This window comes from Scheffersomyces coipomensis, assembly GCF_036884675.1.
Source record: "Scheffersomyces coipomensis strain NRRL Y-17651 chromosome Unknown DFJ63scaffold_9, whole genome shotgun sequence".
In the NCBI taxonomy this organism is placed as follows: domain Eukaryota; kingdom Fungi; phylum Ascomycota; class Pichiomycetes; order Serinales; family Debaryomycetaceae; genus Scheffersomyces; species Scheffersomyces coipomensis.
This window is the reverse complement of record NW_027042900.1, coordinates 343194-363026: the sequence shown is the minus strand read 5'-3', so window position 1 is coordinate 363026 and position 19833 is coordinate 343194. Positions and strand designations below refer to the sequence as shown.

Sequence of the window (19833 nt, the reverse complement as noted above, 5' to 3'; positions counted from 1 at the left end):
TTTAATATGATACAAAACTATTATACAAGATTTAACTCACTTTCTCTTTGTCTTTTTATTTGATTTGGAGTTCTTACTATCATCTTTTCTCTTTTTATCATTTGGCAGAGCTGCCTTTGGAACCACAGAAAAGAATCCATCTAATCTTCCTTGAACTCCCGATTTTAAACCTTTCTTTAATTTCTCAGCACCAGATCTAATTCTATCTTCACTGAAACCTTTTTGTCTAACCATAAATTCTATCAATCCATCGACATCAGGTTCAACCCATTTAAAAGAGACATCACTGGCTTTAGTGACTTCAGGATTTAAAAATAATTGTCTTGCTTCATCATATGGCCAATTTTCAGGAAGTTTATATTTGGTCTTGTCAGGGTTTTCCTTTATGAATTCAACAATTTTATCTAATGATCCATGTTGTTTAATCAATTTATAGGCAGTTACTGGACCTACTCCTTTTATAGTTTCACAATAATCACAACCTAAAAGAATACATAAATCTATGAATTGTTCCTTGGTCATATCCAATCCGGCCATAGCATCACTATAAGCGATTTGATCAATTGGCATTTTTCTAGCTTCAGCAAAAGTTAAATGTCTTAATAAATAAGGTGGTTCATAACATAAAGTATCCATATCTTCAGAAGCAGCAGCAAACACTTTCCCACCACGAGCTAATTCTGCACATTGGGCTTCAGCTTCACACGGGGCATTGATATAAGGTATACCCATAAGTTTTAATAATTTCTTTGCATCTTCATTTTGTTCTCTTGAAGCTCTAACTAATCTCTTCTCATATTTCAAAACATCAGCAACAGTACCATCATCCTTAATTAAATCCAATTGTTTCTGAGCTTCTTCTCTCTTTAAGAGTCTCTTTTCTAATTCCCCACCTTTTAAAACTGGGGGTTTCCCATCAAAGACAAATACAGGCTTGATATTATGCTCAACTAATCTAATGGTTCTATAAAACATACCTGATAAATGGGAAGTAGTCTCACCATCTTCATTAGTCAATTGTTGTCCATCAGATTGTCTAACAGCAATCAAGAATTGATATAAACACATGGAAGCATCAATGGCAACTTTTCTTCCAAATAAGTTCTTTAACTGGAACTCTCTATAAGCACCAGGAGAATGTTCTTTGATAAGTTGATTAAGACCTAGTAATTAAAAAAGTTAGTATGATAAATCTTGATTTAAGATACAATGGAGACGATATACATACCCTTAACACCCATTATTACCAGTTGTGAATTGCTTAATTGACTTCTAACTCTAAGATAAAATAATTGATATCACCAAATTTAAATTTTCGAATTTTTTTTTAACTACAGCTAACGCGTTCATCTCGCGTATGTATATACATAATAAATAAATTTATACAACTTTATATTTGAAAAACTTTGAAACACTAAAAGTAACTAAAACTACTATTAATGATGACATATATATATATATATATATATATATGTAGAACTAAAAACTTTGAAAATATATCATGACCCCAAAAAATAACAGGCTTACATCTAAAATCTAAAGAAGACTATTAGTTGGAGGAAATATAGCTCCATTTGAGGCCAGAGATTTAATATCTTGTTGAGATGGTTGAGCAGTTGGAGGTTGAGGTTGAATTGGAACTGATTGTCTATTTGGATTAGCATTTTCTTTCAAGGCAATCAATTGTTTTGATCTAAAGGTTTCATAATGAACAATGGCAGTAGTTTCAATTAAATCTTGTAAATGAGTTCTAGTTAAGAAATCTCTTAAAAATACAAATTCACATTGACTAACATCTTCAATATTAATAGCTCCCCATTTACTTTTTCTACCTCTAACTTTTTCACCATTAATTTCAATTTCTTGTTCAGAACCAGCAATTGCAAATGGAATTAATGATTTAATATCTTCATTTAATTGCCTTTCTTCATCATATAAATCTTCACTATCATAAGGATAAATATTAAAATTATAATTAATGAATTCATTTTGTAAAATCTTTTTAAATTCAGCTCTTTCATCAAGAGTTAAAGAATCTGATTTGGCAATAACTGGAACCACATTAGCAATTTCAGAAAGTTTCTTTAATGCTAATACATCTAATTGATTTAATTTTTTACCAGTTGGAGCAATGAAATATAAAACACAATGAACTCTTGAATCAGTAATATATCTTTCTCTTTGAGCGGTTAATTCTTTTCTTAAATATTGTGAATGTTGTTCTTTAATATATTTAACTAATGGTTCCCAACATTTTTCATTATTAATTTGATCTCCAAAACCAGGAGTATCAATAACATTAATATTTAATCTAACATTATTTTCAATTAAAGTATGAGAACTAATATCAATAGTGGTGGTCTTTTCAGTTGGTTCAGTTGGTGATCTACGACCACTTGATTCAGTTAATTTGGATGAGAATAAAGTATTGACTAAAGTACTCTTACCTAAACCAGATCTACCCACAACCATAACATTGAATTGAAATCCTCTTTTTAATAATCTATTTTCAATTTGAGTAGTGATAGTATCAAAACCAACATATTTCTGTGGTTGATTGAATTGAACTCCATCAACAGTAGTAGACATCTTGTATAAGTAAGTTAATGATGATGATATGATTCTATTCCTTTATGGACAGACGCTATAATGAACTTATAAATCGAAATCAATTCAATTTAAAGACCTATATCAAAAATTGTGTTGTAAATAAATATCGTCTCTTTTTTTTTTCCCTTTTGATTTTTTGCTGTTCGTTACAAACTGTTTGGTACCTCAATAGATTTTGTTTACGTTTTCCCTTACTTAATTTGGGTTAATTATTGCGGTAAAGGTTTTCTTCATACTGATCTCTAACGCGTCTGGAGGTTTGAGTCGATTCACACGACTCCTTCCTATTTGGGATAGCGTTTATATGCAGTTCATTAAAGTCACATGATCTTTTTTTTTTGGATTTTTTTAATTTTTCAGTTCTTATGAGAGAGGAAAAAAAATTTGATTGTTGAATGGGTTTAGATGAATAGAATCAGATCAATTTGAAAGATTGTTCGATATATTAGTTATAAAGATATGTCTTTAGCATTACGAGTTGGAGGACTCTTTCCTACTATTCAACAGGCGTTGAGAGGAGGATTGCCTAGTCTTCCTGCTATAGGATTGAGTATAACCCTTAAACCAAGAATAACAGCCAATGCATCAGAAAATATAACTTCCCAAGAAGATGAAAGATTACAAGATTTAAGACAACAAATAGAGAATAATAATGGAAATCCACCTTTCATGATTGATAATGGTATGATTTTAAGAGCAGCTCCTAAGAAGAAATTATCTCATGCTAAACATAGAGCTAAATTATATGCCCCAGGAAATAAACAAATTCATCCTTTAAATAATATCGTCAGATGTCCAGCTTGTGGTCATGTTAAAAGAAGTCATTTCATGTGTATGAACTGTTATTATGAAATCAAATCATTCATAAAAGTTTTAAAAAGAGAAAATGGTATCATTAAAGATCCTGTGAATCCTCAATCTGATTTAGATGCTGCTGATAAAGATCTTATTTATCCAACTAAAGTTGATAGACCTAATGAAGTTAGATTTAAACAAAAGGAATGGATTCCAGTTAGAGAAAAAACTTTAATGTTTAAACTTGGTGAACATAGACATACTAAGAAATCAAGGTAATCTTAAACCAAAATTTATTGCATTCCCTTTACATTCATTCATATTTTTAATAGTAGTAATATTATTTTCTTGTATATATACTGTATATATTATTTTCATATATATGAACTTCAAGTTCGGTTTAAAAGAAAAAACTGTCTGTAAATGATATCTCATGGAGCTAATCTAGTAATGTCCCATAATTTATCATCAGTAGATTCTCTCTTATAAGTAATTCTATCATGTAATCTACTATTACCACCTTGCCAAAATTCAATTTCTAATGGTACAATTCTAATTCCACCCCAATGTTCAGGACATGGAATTTCTTCATCTTTCAAGGGTTTGAATTTATTAGTATATTCGGTATTTATTTGATCTAAATCATCTCTTGATTGTATAACTGATGATTGTGCTGAAGCCCAAGCTCCAATTTTAGATCCTCTTGGTCTAGTATTGAAATATCTAATTGATGTTTCTCTAGTCACTGGCTCCATTAAACCTTCAACTCTAACTTGTCTTTGAATATAAGGCCAGAAGAAAGTTAACGAGGCATATTTATTACTTTCGAAATCAGCTGCTTTTTTAGAAGTACCCCAGTTTGAATAAACTACAAATCCATATTTGTCTAATTCCTTTAATAAAACAATTCTTGAAGATACTCTACCAGAGGGTAATCTTGCAGTTGAAAAGTTAGTTGATTCAGGTATCAAATCTGATCCTTTTGGTAAAGTTTCTTGGGCTTGTTTGAACCATCTGTTAAATTGAAGTAAAGGGTCTAAATCAACATCTTCCACATTTAAATGCCCTTTAGTATATTGATAAGTTTCGGGAGCGAAAAGTATTGGCTTTTGAGTCTCGTGTTCTGGTTTTGATGACATGGTTCTAATTGATAAACTTATAGGTGCCTTATTCAACAAGCAATTGTTCCTTGCAATAGTTGTAGCTTGAATAATTTGACTGAAAATTGGTCTTTTAAACATTAAGTTAGAGAAAGAGTGATTAATTTTTTTGGTGGTGGTGATTATTACTCATTGATTTTTTATGTGGTGACATATTATTTAGACTATGCGAAATCATCCATCAGTCGTCTTTACTTTCTACATTTTTCATAAAAAATATTGCTATTGTTATGGTTATAAATTTGAGCCTCGAGAATATGGGGTTATGCTTCGAGTAGATGATCGGTAGTTCTATTAATTGTTGTTATTGCCTAACATTAATAAAGGACCTTTTCTCGTATTTTACTTAGCTACTCGTATATTAATAACCTATCACTAAGCTAACATACTTGAAGTCTAATTTTCTGTTGACGTGCAAATGACGATAGTCAATAATAGAAGAATCACCCCGAAGAAACATTTAATATTTCAAATGTAAACATTTCAGGCTGATTCAAAAATATTTTCGTAGTTTTATATAAAATCTTACGATAATAAAAACTTACTGCTAAAAAATTTGAAAAGATGAGCATGCAACATCTCCTAAAAAAAATATTTACTGATTATGAAAACTTTTTGGCATCTATCAAGAAGTAAGCATTCAAGAGTTGATTTTCAAACATGATTGCTGCAGAAGATAGAATACGAAAAGTTGAAAATGTTGACGAACTAATTAATCAACCCGACTTGAAAAGAAAGCAAGGAGCTCAACCACAACAACGATCAGAATCACCATACCCCAATGTTTCCAGAACAATCTCCACGTATAGCATAAGTAGTCATAAGCATCCATTAAATGTCAAACCTAGTGGGAACTCATTCCTAATGTTAGATAACCAAGACTTAATCCAAGCTAGATCAAACCTGTTAGGAAGCTTGAATTTATTTCCCGATGATTTAATCATGGAGTTGATATCTTTCATTGATGATATTGAGACTTTAAAGAATTTATCCCAAGTTTCTAAAATAATGTATGCATTTTTATATGATGAAGATTTTTGGAAACAAGTTTATATCAAACATAAGTTTGAAAACATTGAATGGAGAGGATCTTGGAAAAATACAGTATTAAAATCAAATCCTAAAAATCAAGCAAAGATCAAATTAGCTGATAATTTATTATGTTCTGATTTATTATATCGACCATATCAAATCTCCCAAATTAATTATGAACTCATTTTCAAGAATATCATTAACGAAGAAGAAATTTATCATAATGATGCATTGCAGAATAATTTAAGACCTTTACCAAGTGGGAGAATTGCCAGAATCCCTGAATCAGATCTCGATTTACAACAATTCAATGATGAATATCATGATCAACCATTCATATTAACAAACAATAATAAAGACAGATGGCCCCAATGGAGTTTAGCATCATTATTGGATAGATTCCCCCTGGTTAAATTCAGACAAGAAGCAGTCGAATGGAATCTCGCTGATTATTCTACTTATACCAAATCAAATCATGATGAAAATCCATTATATTTATTCGATTGTAATAGTATAGCGATGAAAACATTAAGACAAGAATATCAAGTTCCACAGGTGTTTGATCAAGATTTATTCAAATATTTCAATGTTAATGATCTTAAACATAATTGTCGTCCTGATCATGCTTGGTTAATCGTAGGTCCAAAACGTTCAGGATCAACCTTTCATAAAGATCCTAATTATACTTCAGCTTGGAATGCAGCTTTAACCGGTAGAAAGTTATGGATTATGTTGCCTCCTAATATGGCACCACCTGGAGTTGGAGCTGATGAAGAAGAAAGTGAAGTTACATCACCAGTAGGGATTGGTGAATGGGTTATAGCCGGATTTTTCAATGATTGTTTAAAGATACCGGAATGCTTAATAGCTGTCACATTCCCAGGTGAATGTATGTATGTTCCTTCTGGTTGGTGGCATTCTGTTATTAATATTGATGATTCAGTAGCTTTAACCCAAAATTTCGTTCCTATGTCGAAATTACCAAATGCTTTAAATTTCTTAAAGAATAAACGTGAACAATTAAGTGGATTTCATCCTAGTAGTGTGAAACATACATTAGATTATGTTTTAGATACTTTATTAGCTGGTGAAGAAGGACAAGATAAAAATGAAGATATTATTAAACTTCGTGAATATCGGGATCAATTCAATTCATTGAATTTAAGTGATGAATTGATTGATGAAGATTGTGGAGAAATGAGTGATTTACCACCAATGCCAATTTTTGAATTATTTAAACAATTAATGATCATTAATAATAAATCAGAGCAATTAAATGAGGGATTGGAAAGATTGATCAAGATTGAATTGAAAAATTATGAAAGACTTACTGGTAAATCCCAAACTTGGGAGAAATTAATTGAAACTAAAGGAGAAGATAATCAAACTGCTTCAGCTGGAGGATTTTCATTTGGATTTAACTTTAATGAAGATGAAAGTAGCGACGAAGAATAGTTGTAATAGCATGAGTATATAGGGGGCATAATGTAAATATATTTTTGGAGACATTTATTAAACAGTAGATTCTTTAACTTCTATGATTGAATTAAGTGGACATGATGATATACGATGTAAATTATATCTTACTCTGGTTGTAAAGCTGAGATTGCAATTACTACAAATAAATTTTGTTTTCGCAGCTGTATCATTGTGCTTTATTTTTGAAATTCTTTTGTTGATAACATAGCATCTATCAATTCCAGACCGTAAATTACAAATCATTATCTTGCGGCTAACATTTGAATCGCTTGGTTTAACAATGAGTCCAACTTCAACATCTTCATCTTCTTCTATCTCTATCTTTGTTAAGTTTAATTTATGAGTATAAATGTGAATATCATAAATATTAAGATTTGAAAAGGATTCGCAGCAAATATCACATACTTTTGAGCAAGATGATAAATGATTATTGAGATGAATTGAAACCAATTTGAAGCTAACTAGGACTTCTAAACACCTTATACATTGAAAATAAGGTCTATCGTAACAAAATTTGGTGTGAATAATGATATGAGAAAGTTTATCAAACTGAATAAAGCATTTACTGCATTGGTATAGATCTTTTGTTTGGAATGGAGGTTGGAGTTGAGGTAAATGAATCAATTGAAGTTGTGATTGATTATTCTTGCAGAGTTCATGAGGTATAGTTTGTTCAATCGAAGTCATGTTGATTGATTCATCTTCATTTTCATTGTCAAACAGTGTAATGGTGGAAATATTGTTGTTTGTGATTGAATCTTGGTTGTCAAACATTGATGATTCCATTTGATCAATTGCGCTCATCTTTGAAGGAAGTTTTGAAACAAATTCACCACTGCAGATTCCTAAACTAGAACTATGTAATCTGAAAGACCTAATCTCTGATTGATTGATGCTGACATTGATCAACTATCATCCAAAGTTTGGCAGTCAATTTTATATGGTTTTTCCTCTTCTTTAAAGTGTGCACTAGTTCATCAAAAAAATCCTGCTGCTGCTGCAAAAAAATAGATTCTACACTTTAAATTAAAATTATACAAAACATAAGATAAAATATTTTCATTCATTTTTAAACAATTAATAACTAAAACAAAGAGAGCTAATTGTATAATCTATATATTTAGATTTAAAATTTTTGGATAGTTTCCCAAAAGACTTTACCTTGAATTTGAGCAATTTCAATTTCAGTCTTATTTGGAGATCTTGAACCATCAGCACCGGCAAAGGTACCAGCACCCCATGGAGAAGAACCATGAACTTCTTCAAAAGAGGTGATTTGAGGGAAAGCTTTAGCATAACCTAATGGAACGAAAATAATACCATGATGGACTAAAACGGAAAGAGCGTTTAAAACAGTAGTTTCTTGACCTCCACCTGGAGTACCAGTAGAAACGAAAATACCAGCTGGTTTACCGTATAAAGCACCACTAGCCCATAAACCACCAGTAGCATCCCAGAAAGCTTTGAATTGAGCTGGATAGTTACCATATCTGGTTGGAATACCAAATAAGAAAGCATCATATTCAGTTAAAGTTTCATTAGAAGCAATTGGATAATCTGGTTTAGCTGGAGCATGTAATAATGCTAAAACTTCAGGAGATAAAGTTTCAGGAACTTGATAAATATCAGCCTTACCACCAGCAGATTCAACCCCTTTTTTAACTTCTTCAGCTAATTTGGCAATATGACCATAAGTGGTATAAATAATGATTGCAAGTTTTGGAGCCATTGTGATTGATGATGATGATTGTTATTATTATTATTATATAAGATCAATTGATAGTATGATAATAAGAATGATGAATTAAAACATTAAAACTAAATGAATTGATGAAAAATGAACAGGAGATTCGTTTATTTATATATTCCAAAATAGGGTAAGGATATGGTTTTGGGTTTGGTTAATTTTTCATCATTTTTAGTAAGGGAGCAGAAGCAAAGAAATTGTGGATAATGGTTTTGTGTAATCCATTATTAAAGAACAAATTTTTTGTCTGTCTGTCTGAATTATTTTTACTAACATTTTACAAATTGAGAAATTTAGACTACCAGAGTACACGACAAGGAGGGAAAGATGGAAACGATTAACTATTAACTATTAACTATTTGTGGTTATTAGCTAATTTATAATTGAACTGTAACAGGATGTTGATTTCGTCATTTGGATTATGTAGTGTGGTCAGAACGATTAGTAATATTTAATTATGACCAATTCATTACTATTAATTATTGTATGTACTATATAGTATATAGTTAAAAGTTGGGGTTTAATTATAAAGTGTACATACAAATAACTAACTATACCATAATTAGATTTTTAGCTACTGCCACGGTTCGGAAAACACCACATCGAAAGGGCTGAAAGTTATTTATTTACTTCTTAAATACTGTAAATAGGCGGTGAAAAGGTGGGGGGAGGGAGTCAAAAAAATTGTCAGGGATAGGACCAGATCAGTGCGACCGGTGGAATCCCCTTACCATCTCACATTGACAGTAAATTTTCTTTAATGGTCATGGAATTTAGGTTAGACAGATTCTATTAGATCAATTGAAAAAGAAACTTCTACTCGTATCCATCCATCTTTGATTAAGCCCATGTAATGCCGGTTTACAAATTATAATTTATTTATTTATTTGTTTGGGGATTGCTATTTTTGGGGTTTTCACTCAATGTAATCCATTACTAAAATTGGGACGTTTTGTCTGTCTGACAAAAATTACAAATGTCTGTCTGTATTTATTTTTTAATTTTGTGTAATATCTATAATCCTTGTTTAAGTATTTTTCAAATTTGAATAAATTTTAGTAATATCCAATTACTGGTTTCGATAAATTTGAACCTTTTTAATTCATTTATCTACCTTATGATATCCTGATTGGAATTGTGTTTATTTACTTTTTTCAATTCTTCAGTTTACTTCAGTTCAATTGAGTTTTATTTTCCTTTAATTCACTAGAACCAAGTACCAAACAACACTCATACCACATACTCATACTCACACTCACACTCACACTCACACAAAATGAAGGTAGCTATCATCATATATTCCACTTATGGTCATATCATCGGCTTATCCAAGTCAATTAAACAAGGGGTTGAAGAATCGAAACTTGCATCTCAAGTTGATATTTATCAAATTCCAGAAACTTTATCTCCTGAAGTTCTAAAATTAATTCATGCTCCTGAAAAACCCAAAGATATCCCTGTTGCTACTATTGATATTTTAGAAGAATATGATGCCTTTTTATTCGGTATTCCAACCAGATTTGGTCATTTACCAGCTCAATGGATTGAGTTTTGGGGTCAAACCGGTGGTTTATGGGCTAAAGGTGCTTTATACGGTAAACCAGCTGGTATTTTCGTTTCAACTGGTACTCCAGGTGGAGGTCAAGAAACTACTGCTAGAAATGCCATTACTTATTTAGCTCATCATGGTTTACCATATATTCCATTAGGTTATGCTCCAGTATTTGCTGATCTTACCAATTTAGATGAATTCCATGGTGGTTCTCCTTATGGTGCTGGTACTTATGCTGGTGGTGATGGTTCAAGATCTCCAACTGAACTTGAACTTAGAATTGCTAAGGCTCAAGGTGAAGCTTTCACTAGATCTGCTGTTAAATTCTTTACTGCTTCAACTCCAGTCGAATCAAAATCAAGTTCAAAGACAGCTGTTTCTGAAACTAAGGAAAAAGTTGAAAAAGTAGCTGCTGCTCCTCAAAAAGTTGCTCAAAGAACTCAACAAACTGCTACTACTACTGCTGCAACTGCTGAAAAGAGTTCTTGTCTTAAATGTATAATAATGTAATATGGCTACCATCCCCAACTTTAAAAAACTTTCAAAAATTCTTCCTTAATGTTACATTATTAGTGTCCTTATTTAATCATTCCCTTTTTTTAATACCTTCATTGTTTTGCTAACCTTATCTTTATTTACACGGTTCTCATCATTCTACCTCTCTATTTGTTTATTCTTTGTTTTTGTATTTACTCTCATACACATACATAAACTATTAGAACGATTGATCAATTCATAAAAATTTTAATAAATAATGTTATAGATAATATTCTGGGTATATATAATTCCCCTTACAAATAATGTTGTAACCTTCACACGCGTAACTGAGCTCAGCCATCGATCATAGAAAAAAAATTGTTAGTAAAAAAATGTAAAGTCTCATTTCGCTGATAGTTGCTGCAAAAAAAGTCAAAATTTGTTCGCAAACAAATTCCTAGGAAAAAAAATTAGCCTGGTAAAATATACCTGGTAAATACATACCTAAAAAAAAAGGATAAGTAAAAGGAATCATAATTAGATCTATCTCCAAAGGTGTACTCCCTCAGTCATCTCTCGGTCTCTTATCCACTTAATTCACCATAACAGGTTCACTTATATGTTACTAGTTCTTTCATTTATGTTTATATAGACTAGCTTCAAGCGTGAGATTTACATTAGCAACCCACACTCCTTCTGCATCTTACTGAGGACTTATCTTGTACTAATCATATTAGAAGCCTTGACAAGAATACAGTAAAGATTTCCTCAGCGTAAAACCGTTCTGTATTTTCATACTGAATCCAAGAAACTTTTAAATTTAGAATCGGTTATTTCATCCATTGTGGACAACGCAATCATATCTCGTGAGTTACTAATACTAATTTTATACCAAGTCTCTTTCTATCACAACATACGTAAATTCTTTAACATATTGGATCTATCCTCTCAACCAAATAAATCAGTATAGAATAGCCTGTGACATCAATAAATTTGGTAAAAAAAATTGTACGTTCGTCCCATTTCGAAACAACCCATTATTTTGGAGGTCCAATCCAACAAAGATAAAAACATTTCATGAATCTATAATTCAATATAATTTCCGTTTTGAATTCCATTTGAAAAAATTACTAAGTCTTACCTTACATTCTCAAAATTATCCTAATCTGATCACTCCCCACCATAACAGTATTATCAAAAGGGTCGGTCTATTCCTCAATATGTTAAATGAAATAATATATTAATGAAGTTATATTGCTATCAAAATGACGTCCAATGAATCTTCAAACCCTGTAACTTTATATCACACTCCATTTTGTAAAATTGCATTTCAATTAGGTAAAAGTAATTAGCTTTAAGGTTTGCTATAATCTCTCCCTTCTTGAAAATTAGATATATTCGATTTCTCAACAAATTGAATCAAAAAAAGAAATCAGAATAAAATATCCTGCTCTTTGAATTTTTCCAATTCATCTTCTTTATTTTTAATGGATCACAATCCCTTCAATTCTACCAAAGAACCAACTTATTGAAAAATAAATGAAACCGATGAAAGTAAAAAAAAATAAGAATTAAAGGGTGCCCAAGGCTTTGTGATATAATGTATTTTGTCGAGGACCATATTTTCAATCAGACTTTAGTGGATATAAATTATGCTGTTGGATGATTAAAAAAGTATATAAATGAAATCAGTAAACCAAAAATCAGTATAAATCAATAGGGTATTGAATTAAATTATTGACAATAACACATATATGAAATAACCTCACAAATAAATTTGAAATTCTATTTGATATGAAATTAACCAAAGCAGCACCGGAATATCAAAATGGTCGTATTTTAAAGCAGTGGAAATCACTACTCTAGAAGAAGAGTCCTCCTTTTACATAATGCATTGAGAGGATAACCTTCATACATAACGGATAAAACTTCTTCAATCTTTGTGTAGAAACAACCATTATATTCTGTACTTTGATCATTCTTAAAATCTCGTATTTTCATCGCTAATAATCCTTATTTCAAAAAACACGATTATTTGTTTAAGCGGTAATTCTACAACCCAATATAGAATGTTGTTAAACAAGCATAAAATCCAATTATTCATGGAGTTAATCGAAGTGCATTCTCTAGGTCCAACACTCAATCCCCTTTATATTGACTCAATTAAACATACCTCTCAAAGGTCAAGATAACTAATTTCATATTATTATCTCTCTAGTCACACCAAGCGAATCAATATCCTTACCTATCTTTCAATCTAATATTCGACAACGTCAGTTTGTACGTTCGAGTGGCATGGATGTTTGTCACAACTATCTTAATTTCCAAGCTTATATTACTTTCAACCCCATGCAAGTATTGAATAAATTCTGAGATGTAATGGTAGTCGTTATTAATTTTCAAAAACTTTAGGACAGATCATATTCAAGAAAATAACCTCATATATAAGATTTCTTATTTCTAACAACTGAAAAAATAAACACGAATCACCGTTTGATTTGAGAGCTTTCAACTTCCCCATATGATTTGACTGTCCAAAATATATCTCATCAATAATAACAAAAAGAAAAACCCACAGCAAACATAAATCTCTTAAAAGCAAAACAGTAGAATAAAACATGAATAGAACTTTATGACGTTCCATATAAACAAGGTCGTAATGGCTATAAAAATGAACGTTAAAACATATGAACAATCGTCAGATGAATCCGACGCGTTCAAACGCTAGATCTCAAGTTAGACAACTTAAGGAACGTATCAAACACACATACCTCTGGCACATGGACCTTTGGAGCAATATCGGTAGTTCCGATAACGATCAAATGAAATTCTTCCCTTTAACTATATCCCCGAGAATTTGATAAAAGAATCCTCTAAGAGAAAGAACTCATCATCGATATTTCAAGATCCAAATTTTAACAATTTATGTTTACAAAATTTCCACTGGTGTGCATATAATGCATCTCACCACCATAAAATTTGTTAATATATTTGTTTACACTGTGTGCTGCCAAATGAATATTGTGTTGATGACGATCATATAGACCATAGACCAATTCCATGGTAATCAGCATCAGGTAGACATATAGAAGATGTGGATTAGAAAACATCTAGATGAGGCTCCATTGATACCGATGGGTAGACCTCAGAGCAGTCCAGCCGCCCTACCTAGTAATACAACTACTACTCATGATATATTTACAGCCAAAAAGTCACAACCAAAACGAAGGAAGACTATTCACATATATGGAGATGAAGGAGCTATAATCCAACCTCGATCTTTGATCAAGTTAAATAAAAAGAAAGCAAATACATTAAAGGAGATTGGTGTAAATAAGCCAAAGGATAATAAAGTCAAGAAGAATTTCGTTGAAGAGCAGGACTCTGCTTCGTTATTGAAAGTTATTCCAACTAAGGATCAAGAAAGTCCAACTAAGAGATTATCAGATTCAGATAGTGTTGCTGACAGTGAAGAAGAAATGGAACCATTAACAAGCTCTTCATTTCCATCTAGAAGTTCTACTATAAGAACCGAGCATGAAGTTACTGTTAATACAAGTTTCGTTGAAGATAATGAAGAAGTGATACTAGTAGAAGAAAATGGAAATGATTACAATGAAGGCAATAATTCACAGTTTGATAGTGATGAAAGTATTATATATAATATTGATGAGGACTCAGCTGAACGAATTAACTACTCTCAAATGCCTACTTATCATCATGAGGATGAAGAATTGATAATGTATGATGAGAATCAACATAGTCCTATCGAAGGAGAAATTGAATCATACTCTCAACCTGTGGAAATTGAACTTATATCAGATGATGAAGAGCCATTAGACGAGAATTATCAAAATGAAATGAAAGTGGTTGAAGAAGAAAGTCACTCAAAGCAGGCTGAAGAGGATGAATCTGCAGTTGAACCTGAAGAAGGTGTTAACGACAACCATGACGTAGAGATATCAGAACAACAAGAAGAAGACAATACAGATAAGGGATCAGATATTCATGATTCGGTTAATACGGAAATACGGAATATATCTGAAGCAATAATAGAAGAAAATGTTACTGAATGTCATAATGATTCTGATAAAGAGAATACTCCACCAACTGAATCAAATCTGACTTCTCATAAACGACATCGAGTTGCCAAACATAAATCTTTAGCTGATATATGTAATCAAACATCTACTACTAAACGAGTTAGAGTTGGATTATCGAAAAGAGTTAAAGTTGATTCATTACATAATTATTTATTAAAACCTTAGCTATATATATTCAAATATAAGCTTATTAATGCAGTAAAAAGATAATAGATAACACAGCGATAAGTACACAATAAAGAAGAAATAAATAAATAAACTAAAATAAAATAAAATAAAATAAGTTAAAATAGATAAAGATTAAACAAATGACATTAATTAAGGATTTGGAGATACTAAAATTTTGATATGTTTTTCTTTATGATTAATTAATTCCATAAATCCTTTTTCAAACCCATCTTCAATAGCGATTTTAGCTGTAATTAATAATTCTACTTCTTTTGGATCAATTAATTTCTTTTTATAAGCTTCAATAACTTGTTCAAAATCAATTCTAGTATAACACATTGAACCAGTAATGAATTTTTCATGAAGAGTTAAATCCATTGGATAGAATGGAATTGGTTTATGATGCCAAATAGCTAAATTAGTAGCTAACCCCCCCGTTCTTAATGTACTAATTGACATATCGAAAGTTTGTTGAATACCAGAACAATCATAAATATGATGGAAACCCCAACCATCAGGACTTAATTTTAATAATTCTTTAGTTAAAGGTTCTTCATCTTCATCACCAAATGGAGTTGGATCGAATATTTTAGCTCCTAAAGTTTGAGCTAATTTACGTCTTGCTAAAGCTGGTTCACTAATAACTATATCAGTAATATTATTACCTTTTAAAGCTAAGATAGTTGAAAGACCAATGGGACCTGCACCTAAGATTAAAGCTGATTCACCAGGTTTAATTTGAGAAGTTCTCACTCCATGCCAACTAACAGCTAATGGTTCACATAAAGCAGCAATATCAGGTCTAATCAATTCTTTAGGATATTGAATAACATGATGATCTCCCACTACTAAATATTCAGAAAATCCTCCATTATCAAACGCTAAACCATAGAAAGAAATGTTATCACAAGCATTATAATAACCTTGAGCACAAGAACCACATTGAGTTACATCTTTTGATTCTAACATTGGTTTATCAGTACACGTTCCCGTAGCTTCAATGACGACTTTATCACCAACTTTTAAATTTTTATTGGCATTTGAACCTAATTCAACAATTTCTCCAGAGATTTCATGACCCATAATTTGTTTAAAATGATTATGACTTGTAACATTATATTCATTTTTAAAGAAAATTGGTCCATCTAAATATTCATGTAAATCACTTCCACAAATCCCACAATAATCAACTTTGATTTTAACTTGAGTTGGATGTTTAATTTCTGGTTCAGGACAATCAGGATTAAATCTGACATCTTTATTACCGTGATATACGATACCTCTCATTTTTTATAAGTTTGAATATATATATGAATTATTTGTTTACCAAGAAAACAATGTTTTGAAAAATATGAAATTAATTTATGCCTTTAGAGGATAACGAGGACTATTGATGATCTATTTATACATACCCCATGAACTATAATCTCCATGTGGTTTAAAGATTTCTTTTTGATATAATTAGGTAAGATCGGCTTAATTAAGACTAAAGTAACTATAAATAATAATAATAAATTAGAGTGTAAGCTACTGATTTAAACTATAAAAGCGACCATTCATAAACTCAATTCATCATCATCATCATAATTGCATGATAAAGAAATGGTTAATATAAACCGACAAGATATGTTCTAACTGGTGATGTAAACCCCACCCCCTCCGTTTCTCCTATAAATATTTTAAAAAATAACGAGACTGCGAAAAAAAAAAAAATTGGAACAGAAAAAAAGAAATCCAAAAATAACACCTGATCAGAATTTTTGGTATCATTAAGAGAATAGAGAGTTAAGAAACTACACTAATTATATAGTATTAACTTTTGAGTTTAATCGTAATATCTAATAATAGATAGAATGTTCTCCGCATTCTTGGAGTAGATGGATGTTACACTAGAATGAATGTTTACAGTACTGGAATAGGTGGCCATTACCAAACTGGGATAGGGGTCTAGCTTTTACACATCTGAAGTCAACTTGATTACAGTGTGTGTGTGATGGTCATTCAATCTGAGAACAATGACATTAAAAAAAATAAAAATTGGTCACGCGACTGCTCATGTGACTTCAAATTATTAAAATTTACAGCATAACAATGAACAACAATAACAACAACCAGCTTTACAGACTTGGTAAATATTATAAACAATGTATATATTTTGTTATATGATTAAACCAGTTTTCTTAATTTTAGATAGATAAGTTTGCTTAAAAAAGGACAAACTCCTATAAACAACAAGAAAACGAATAAAAATATTAAACCCTGTTAAAATAATAACTAATAATAACTTAGAAAAGAAACCCAGAAATTTGTATAAAAAAGAGATAAAACTGTCATAGAACAGTAATACTAATTAAAAAAAAAAACGTGATAAAAAGATAAAATGAATGAAACATGGACGGCCGTCAAACTGACATAAATGTAAAGTAATATGAATAATCACTGTGATGTAGTCAGGGTAGGAAATAAATATACAACAATACTAGACTAATTATATGGCTAGATATTGTGGGGTTGGTTGGTTGGTTTTTTTAAACGTAACGTAGCTAAGAAGTAAGAATTCAACTTACTTACTTACCTAAACAAAAAGTGATTGATTTTGGACAAGTTTTTGTGGATGGAGCATTTGAATGTTTGATAGAACATCTTCTTGCGTAATCTTTCTTTTCATCGAATTTAACAAAAGAAGAATTATTATGTTGTTGTTGTTGATGTTGTTGAGTATGTTTTGTACTTGAAAAAGTATAATTTGAAGTAGAAGCATTAGAAGATCTTCTTGATGAAGATGATGAATTTGAGGTGGCTGATGAAATCGAAGTCACCGAGGACTTCTTTTTACTTCCAAATAAAGACATGATAATGATGATTGGTAATAGTTGTTTTAATTAAGATAAAGCTTTTTTTTAAAAAATTTGAGGATAAAACTAAGATATTAGATGAAATTTAAATTCTCTAATAGATTAAGATGATAAATTGAATTGATTGAATATACTTATGATGAAGATTTACAACAAATTGTTAATACATCATCCTGGAAATTAATAATACTAAATCTTCTTATGGTACACTTTTTAAAAAAACAAAAATAAATTAAAAATAAATAAAACGTAATAAATAATGATTTCTTGGTAGAATCAATTAATTAATAAATAAATAGGAATACAATAAAGGAATGGATATAAGTTGACTGACTGACTGAGTTGAGTTGACTTGATGAAGGAAAGTTGTTATGTAAAACTAAAATCAGGAATAATTATAGCTTTATATATATAGGGTATTTTTTTTGGGTGTGAAAAAAAATAAGAGACCGTGACTTTTAACTAGGGCTGACCCTGTAAGGTTTATTTTTTTCTTGGGGGGGAGGAGGTGGTGATAAAATGTTTCAAAATGATTTCACCACGGTAGTTCTTATCAACAATGACCTAGTGGATGATTCTGATGATGATGTAAATGTGATATGATCTCCTGAACGAGATATATATACTATATATATATTATATATATATAATAGCTTTTGAATAACAAATTAACAAATTCAAAAATAAATAAAATTTTGAAATTCTGGAAATCTGAATTTGTTAAATATAAAAAATTATTTAACCTGTAAAAATAAAAATATAAAAAAATTTCGAGCAGACTAAATAAAAAAAATAATACGTGTGGAAGAGAAGAGAAATAAGTGGTGGGTGGGCATAACATAAAATTACAAAAAAAAAAGGAATAATAATAATAATTATTATAAGGCTATATACATTCTCATATGGAAAATAGTCATAGATAATAAGTGCTTATGACTATTGTTACTTCACAACCCGATGTAAAAAATTTTCTTCTCTCATTATGACCAGTCAGTCATGGCAAAGTGAACAGGGTAGAAAAAAAAAAAAAAAGAAAAGGTGTAAAATTCCGTTTTTACACATTAAAAAAAAGAAAGAAATTATGTTGCATTTTTACAGGTTGACGTTTTTTTTACAAGTTTTAATTTGTTTTGTTTTCATTTTCATTCTCATTTTGACTGACCGCCAATGAATAAAATTTTGGTTTATAGTTTACACTATGTCGTCTTTTCATTTTCTAACCATTAAAACTTATCAACTAACTTAGTTACTTGATCGAGGAAAGTAACGCAAGACAAGTAGTTGACTATGGTAGATTACGAAAAATTAATTAAATCATTACGAGGAAGTAATAATAATAATAATAAAATAGTTGCGTAACATAATGTTACTCATCTCAGTCTCACCTACTGACACATACTACACTTTACTCACTATTAATAAAATTTTTTAGCGGAAGCTAATTAATTTCGAAATAGTAAGCGCAAATGATAATTCCAATTAGGAGCAATTGTAATAATAATAAGGTTTAAGTAAAATATCACTTGGAAGTAATTTTACAGGTTAAAAGGGCAAAGCCAACTTTTCATGTTTTACCCTTTTAGTTTCGTGGAAATAAGCAGGTACTGGAGTACTAAACTGTAGGGGTGAAGATTGTGTGGGTTCTGCTCTATACAGGCCAACACACACCATTTTTTTTCTTTTGTCATAGTCGCACAGGCCTCTGACACTTTTAATCCCTCAAACCTTCCCTAATTAGGAAAATGAGAATTCTCTTTTTGGGGTGCATCTTCTCAGTGGAAATAAAATTTTATTTCCAAACCGCGTAATTGTTTTAGTTTAATTATTGGGGTAAATCTAAGAATAATTGGGTAAA

General features: G+C 30.6%; 9 protein-coding genes across 9 annotated transcripts; 4 read left to right on the top strand and 5 right to left on the bottom strand. All coding sequences in view use genetic code 12, as the record gives it.

Annotated features, from left to right (window-relative positions):
• Positions 1-36: 36 nt before the first annotated feature.
• DFJ63DRAFT_323963 (multifunctional nuclease) lies at positions 37-1241 on the bottom strand (the record flags this gene model as incomplete). The annotated part of the gene is made up of 2 exons (XM_064907572.1): positions 37-1163; positions 1229-1241. 2 exons carry the CDS (start codon positions 1239-1241, stop codon positions 37-39), a joined length of 1140 nt encoding a protein of 379 aa, XP_064759425.1.
• A 61-nt stretch (positions 1242-1302) lies between these two features.
• Positions 1303-2829, bottom strand: CDC10 (septin). The gene has a single exon (XM_064904537.1). The coding sequence runs from the start codon at positions 2587-2589 to the stop codon at positions 1537-1539; it is 1053 nt and encodes a 350-aa protein (XP_064759424.1). The 5' UTR covers positions 2590-2829; the 3' UTR covers positions 1303-1536.
• Positions 2830-3760, top strand: DFJ63DRAFT_257935 (mitochondrial 54S ribosomal protein bL32m). Its single transcript, XM_064904533.1, has one exon. The coding sequence runs from the start codon at positions 3070-3072 to the stop codon at positions 3682-3684; it is 615 nt and encodes a 204-aa protein (XP_064759423.1). The 5' UTR covers positions 2830-3069; the 3' UTR covers positions 3685-3760.
• Positions 3761-3836: 76 nt separating this feature from the next.
• Positions 3837-4544, bottom strand: PDX3 (pyridoxamine-phosphate oxidase; the record flags this gene model as incomplete). The annotated part of the gene is made up of 1 exon (XM_064905371.1): positions 3837-4544. The coding sequence occupies one exon, from the start codon at positions 4542-4544 to the stop codon at positions 3837-3839; it is 708 nt and encodes a 235-aa protein (XP_064759422.1).
• Positions 4545-4936: 392 nt separating this feature from the next.
• Positions 4937-7081, top strand: DFJ63DRAFT_257937 (uncharacterized protein). Its single transcript, XM_064904534.1, has one exon. It carries the CDS (start codon positions 5226-5228, stop codon positions 7050-7052), a length of 1827 nt encoding a protein of 608 aa, XP_064759421.1. The 5' UTR covers positions 4937-5225; the 3' UTR covers positions 7053-7081.
• A 1121-nt stretch (positions 7082-8202) lies between these two features.
• On the bottom strand, positions 8203-8805 carry PST3 (flavodoxin-like fold family protein; the record flags this gene model as incomplete). The annotated part of the gene is made up of 1 exon (XM_064908631.1): positions 8203-8805. One exon carries the CDS (start codon positions 8803-8805, stop codon positions 8203-8205), a length of 603 nt encoding a protein of 200 aa, XP_064759420.1.
• Positions 8806-10099: 1294 nt separating this feature from the next.
• On the top strand, positions 10100-11110 carry DFJ63DRAFT_344208 (flavoprotein-like protein; the record flags this gene model as incomplete). The annotated part of the gene is made up of 1 exon (XM_064908764.1): positions 10100-11110. The coding sequence occupies one exon, from the start codon at positions 10100-10102 to the stop codon at positions 10883-10885; it is 786 nt and encodes a 261-aa protein (XP_064759419.1). The 3' UTR covers positions 10886-11110.
• A 2834-nt stretch (positions 11111-13944) lies between these two features.
• DFJ63DRAFT_337999 (uncharacterized protein) lies at positions 13945-15120 on the top strand (the record flags this gene model as incomplete). Its single annotated transcript, XM_064908629.1, has 1 exon — positions 13945-15120. The coding sequence occupies one exon, from the start codon at positions 13945-13947 to the stop codon at positions 15118-15120; it is 1176 nt and encodes a 391-aa protein (XP_064759418.1).
• A 153-nt stretch (positions 15121-15273) lies between these two features.
• Positions 15274-16410, bottom strand: IFE2 (Ife2p; the record flags this gene model as incomplete). The annotated part of the gene is made up of 1 exon (XM_064906642.1): positions 15274-16410. One exon carries the CDS (start codon positions 16408-16410, stop codon positions 15274-15276), a length of 1137 nt encoding a protein of 378 aa, XP_064759417.1.
• Between the last annotated feature and the right edge of the window lie 3423 nt (positions 16411-19833).